Here is a 4265-nt window from a genome sequence, read left to right as displayed (position 1 = left end):
GAAGATAAAGCTACTTACTTTTAATTTTAAATTACTTTCGAAAAGTTCTTAAACTATTTAGTCAACAATTTTGCTGTTAATCTAAGATATTCCTTTTCAAGTCTCGTCATGGAACAACTTTCCTGAACTTCTATTTACTTTTTCACATATTCGTTTTATTTAAGGAGTAAAATTTTCACGAGACTAACAAAGTTTTGCATCATTTAATATAAGAATGCTAGAAAATGGATTTATTCTTTTTTTTTTGTATTTTTCAAACGTAAACAAAATAAATAAATAAAAAGAATAAAAAACTATTACACAATATTTAAAAAGAAATTACATTAAAATGGAAAAAGAAAGTGAAGAAAGTTTTACGAATATTGTTGACTTCTGCAAAGATTTAAGTGTCAAAAAGTAAACAAATTAAAATAAAAGTAGAAATTATTTAATTTTTAATTTTATACAATTTAATATAATTTCTTTTTATTATTTATTTGTTACTTAAAGGCTATTATAGTAATACTGAAGTAAACTCTAAACAAATTCAGTGGCAAAATATTTTTAATTAATTAAAAATAATAATTTAAAATTAAGGAGTTAACTTTTCTCAGTTATAATTTTAATATTATTTTATTCTGAGTAAAACTGCATCACAAATTTTTATTCTTAAAAAACTCGCTGGAAACATTTTAGTTTTCGCATATCCAAACTTTCAGAACAAGCATGACATCATAATTTATCGTTAATATATTAAACTAAGCCTCATGGTTGACATTTACGCATAACAACAGCTGCGAAATTTTCTTCAGTCCAATATACTAATATATGTTGGAATAAATTTATTTTATTTATATTTTGTTTTTACGATACGGATTATTTCCTTTTCTTGAATTTCGTGCAAAATTGGCTAAGTTTATTAAAGTATTTCTGTAATACCACTCAGAAACTTTGTCCTTCCCTTTACGTATCGTTCGGAGGTTTCCGAATAATTTGCTTTTTTATTAGTTTTCTTGAGAATGTCATGACCATCTTATTATTCTTTAACAAAATGGTATGAACAAATAAAATTAAAAATTAAAATAAAACCGATTACCCTTATTTGTAATGAGAACTATGTCTCTTCTTCATAGCCTCAAGTTTATGGGAAGTTTTATCCTGCTTTTCAATTTTTGGCTAAATTTTTCAATTTTTCTTATAATTTTATTTCCTTTTTCAAGTTTCGCATTGAGAATTTTCTTTTGTTTGTGTCACTTCGATAAATTTATTTTCCAGGAATATCCAAAAACTTGACATTTTAAATTAATAAAATATTTTAAAGAGGTAAAAAAATACTTCTAATACCGAAAATATAACTAGAAAGGAAGTTAAAGGTTTACTTGATAAATAACTGATAAATGAAAGAAGTCAAGTTTTTCGTCACTAATAAATTTATTTCTCAACTTTGTCCCATTTGAACTTTTAACGCTTATTGCAACACTACTTAAACATTTAAAATAATAGTATTTTTCAAAGCTAAAAATTTGATTTAACAGTTTTCACAGCGAACTATCTTATCTATCTTTTTAAATATTTGAAATGTAGTTGGAACCAAACCACATAACGTAACACGACCAATTTTGCTAGCACAATCAGCTATGTTATGCGTCGTTTGCGTGAGGCCATTCGCAAAAAGAGGCCAGATTTATGGAAGAAAAACTCATGGATTTTAGACCACGATAACGGATTGGCTCATACAGCGTCATCAACCAACCACCGTACCACCGTTTCCAGATATGGCCCCGTGTGACTTTGTCGTCTTCCCCCGACTCAAATTGTTGTTGCGAGGACCATAAACGCGTTTTGAGACCATAGAGGCCATAAAAGAGAATTCGCTGCGTGAACTAAAGGCCATAGCTTCGGCGGTCTATAAAACTTGTATGGAAAAGTGATTCAAGCGTTGGCATGCATGTATTGTCGCAGGAGGAGAGTACTTTGAAGGCGATAATAAAGAAAATGATTAAAAATTAAAATTTTGCGAGCTTTTTTAACTTCTCGTTCTTTTTTGATCAAATGGTATAATGGATGCGTTTACTTAAGATCACAATTTTTCATAATATCTTTATTTGTATCTTATGGCAAATATATTCTTAGATATATCCGATAACGCAGAGCAATATCAAAATTTTTTGAATTATTTATTAAAAGCAAAAGTATTATTGTTTCAGATCGTAAAGATTAGTTTGTTAAACATGGATGATAGTTTATTTCAGAAACTATGAATCAGCGGTATGTACGAATAGTGGCATTACAATATCTCGCTGTTATTTTAGTTAAATTTGAAGTTTATGTATTTTGAAGCTTATCTGGATAATATTACATCTTAGTTAGTTATTAAATGGATATCAGCATAATCTATGTTTTGAACAAAATTTCGACGATATATTAGAATGCTTAAATTTGGTTAAAAAAAGCATTAGACATTAGTTTTTTTTTTCTTTTTAGACAAGTACTCGTGGATAGAAGTGGGAGATTTCTAGCTAAAAGGGTTAGCATCTTCTGTTAGCCTTTCATTGTATTATTTTTTTCTACTGTCAAATTCAGCTTTAACTAAGGCAATTTAACATTACTAATTCAAAATTATACTGCGATTCATTAAAGTATTGTTACTATATATACATAGTGTTTTGTTATTCAACAAAAATTGCCTTCGAATCAGGTATTTCATTAAGTCCACTATGTTGTTTTCAATTATTCTAGAGATTCCTAAATGGCGAAGTCTTAACCGCAAGTCAATACCACTTTTTTGATTTAATACATCACCGTAAGAGACATAATCTGAAATTTTTCTTTGGCTACACAAAAATGACAGACTATTCAGCTTTTTTACTTTCAATATGAGTAATGCCCAACATCATTTGTCAAACATTTCGGTTGCCGGTAACAATAGGGCATTGTACTCGTACCTTTTATGACAAAATTATTATATATCTACTGGTTTTCATAGAATTAATACATTATATAAATCATTCCCAAAATCATAACATACAAGTGTAAGAAAAGTGTGCTGGTAAACATTTTTAGTTAACCATGACATTTGTTTTAATAAACTTACAAAGAATAATTCATTTCAAATATTTTACTTATAAGTTTTATTTTTTTAGGTATATATTGTAACAAAATATCTTGTAAAATTATTTACCCGTAAAACAATATGTCTGAAGAAATAAGTACTGATTCATCTGACACTAGTTCGATTGAAGATAGTCAATTAAAGAAAATTCAAATTGAGATTAACTTTAGTAAAGCTTTCACCAATCAGCTAGCGGAACAGGTTGCGGGCAGAATATACAACAAACTGTGTTTAAATAACGAAGTTCTAAAAGGTTTCTTAGCACGTGATGCATGTGGATCCACGGACAACATCGAAACTTTACCGTGCAATGAGAGCGATGATACCACTTCAGAATGCGTAAAATTTGTACCAGAGGTAGATGTAATACTATATATATATCCATTATATATGTATATATATCTATATACATATCTATATACATATTCTGATATTTATTTTATTATAATATATATTTTTATAAATATTATAATTATATTTTGCAGGAAATTAAAAACTCAAGTGACAGCGATATAATACAAGCACAGTTGGTTGATGCATACATTTCCGATGATCATGTGGCATGTGTTACTTCTGATAATTCCAATGAAGATTTAATCCATAGTGCAAAAGATCGTCATCCATCTGCTAACGGGCGTAAGGCAAAAAAGCGTAAAGCGATAAAAACTCGCAACGTGGCAAAAAAGCGTAAGTTGAAGAAAGAGTACGATGAGGATTAAATACTGAAGAACTGCAACTTCTTTGATATTAGCCGCATTAGTTTGCTCTTTGAAAAACTGGAACGATGTTTTTATATACTAATATAAAATAAGGAAAAAGACTTTAAAAAGGGAGGCACCATAAGAAAAAAAAAAATAATAAAAATTGCACCAAGCTTATCTATAAGGAGAGGTGTTGAAATATTGCGAGCAGAAATCAAAAACAGACAAAACTATATATAATAATAATATATTACTTCTTTATTTATGCTCAAAATTAAAAGCATTTTATATTAAATTAATAAGGAAAATATGTTGTTTTAATTCTTAAATATATATATCTAATATCGAAGATGATTTTTGTATTATATATTACACATTTCCAAAATTTTAAAGTCGTAAATTATTCTCTCGGACGAAACCTGAACAATACATTTGGAAAATCGAATATTATTTATTGTCGCCGTTTGAAATTT

At 28.0% G+C, this 4265-nt stretch overlaps 1 protein-coding gene across 1 annotated transcript; it reads left to right on the top strand.

Annotated features, from left to right (window-relative positions):
- The first annotated feature begins 3105 nt into the window (after positions 1-3105).
- LOC119672664 lies at positions 3106-4024 on the top strand. The gene is made up of 2 exons (XM_038083772.1): positions 3106-3448; positions 3577-4024. The coding sequence occupies exons 1-2, from the start codon at positions 3173-3175 to the stop codon at positions 3808-3810; spliced, it is 510 nt and encodes a 169-aa protein (XP_037939700.1). The 5' UTR covers positions 3106-3172; the 3' UTR covers positions 3811-4024.
- The last annotated feature ends 241 nt before the right edge of the window (positions 4025-4265 follow it).

The sequence above is a fragment of the Teleopsis dalmanni genome, chromosome 1 (assembly GCF_002237135.1).
Source record: "Teleopsis dalmanni isolate 2A chromosome 1, ASM223713v2, whole genome shotgun sequence".
Classification (NCBI taxonomy): Eukaryota; Metazoa; Arthropoda; class Insecta; order Diptera; family Diopsidae; genus Teleopsis; species Teleopsis dalmanni.
This window is presented reverse-complemented; position numbering and strand designations above follow the sequence as displayed.

Coding starts and splice junctions, on each gene's coding strand:
- LOC119672664 (XM_038083772.1), top strand. CDS start 3,173: ATGTCTGAAGAAATAAGTACTGATTCATCTGACACTAGTTCGATTGAA. Junction 3,449..3,576: donor GCGTAAAATTTGTACCAGAG/GTAGATGTAATA, acceptor TATATTTTGCAG/GAAATTAAAAACTCAAGTGA.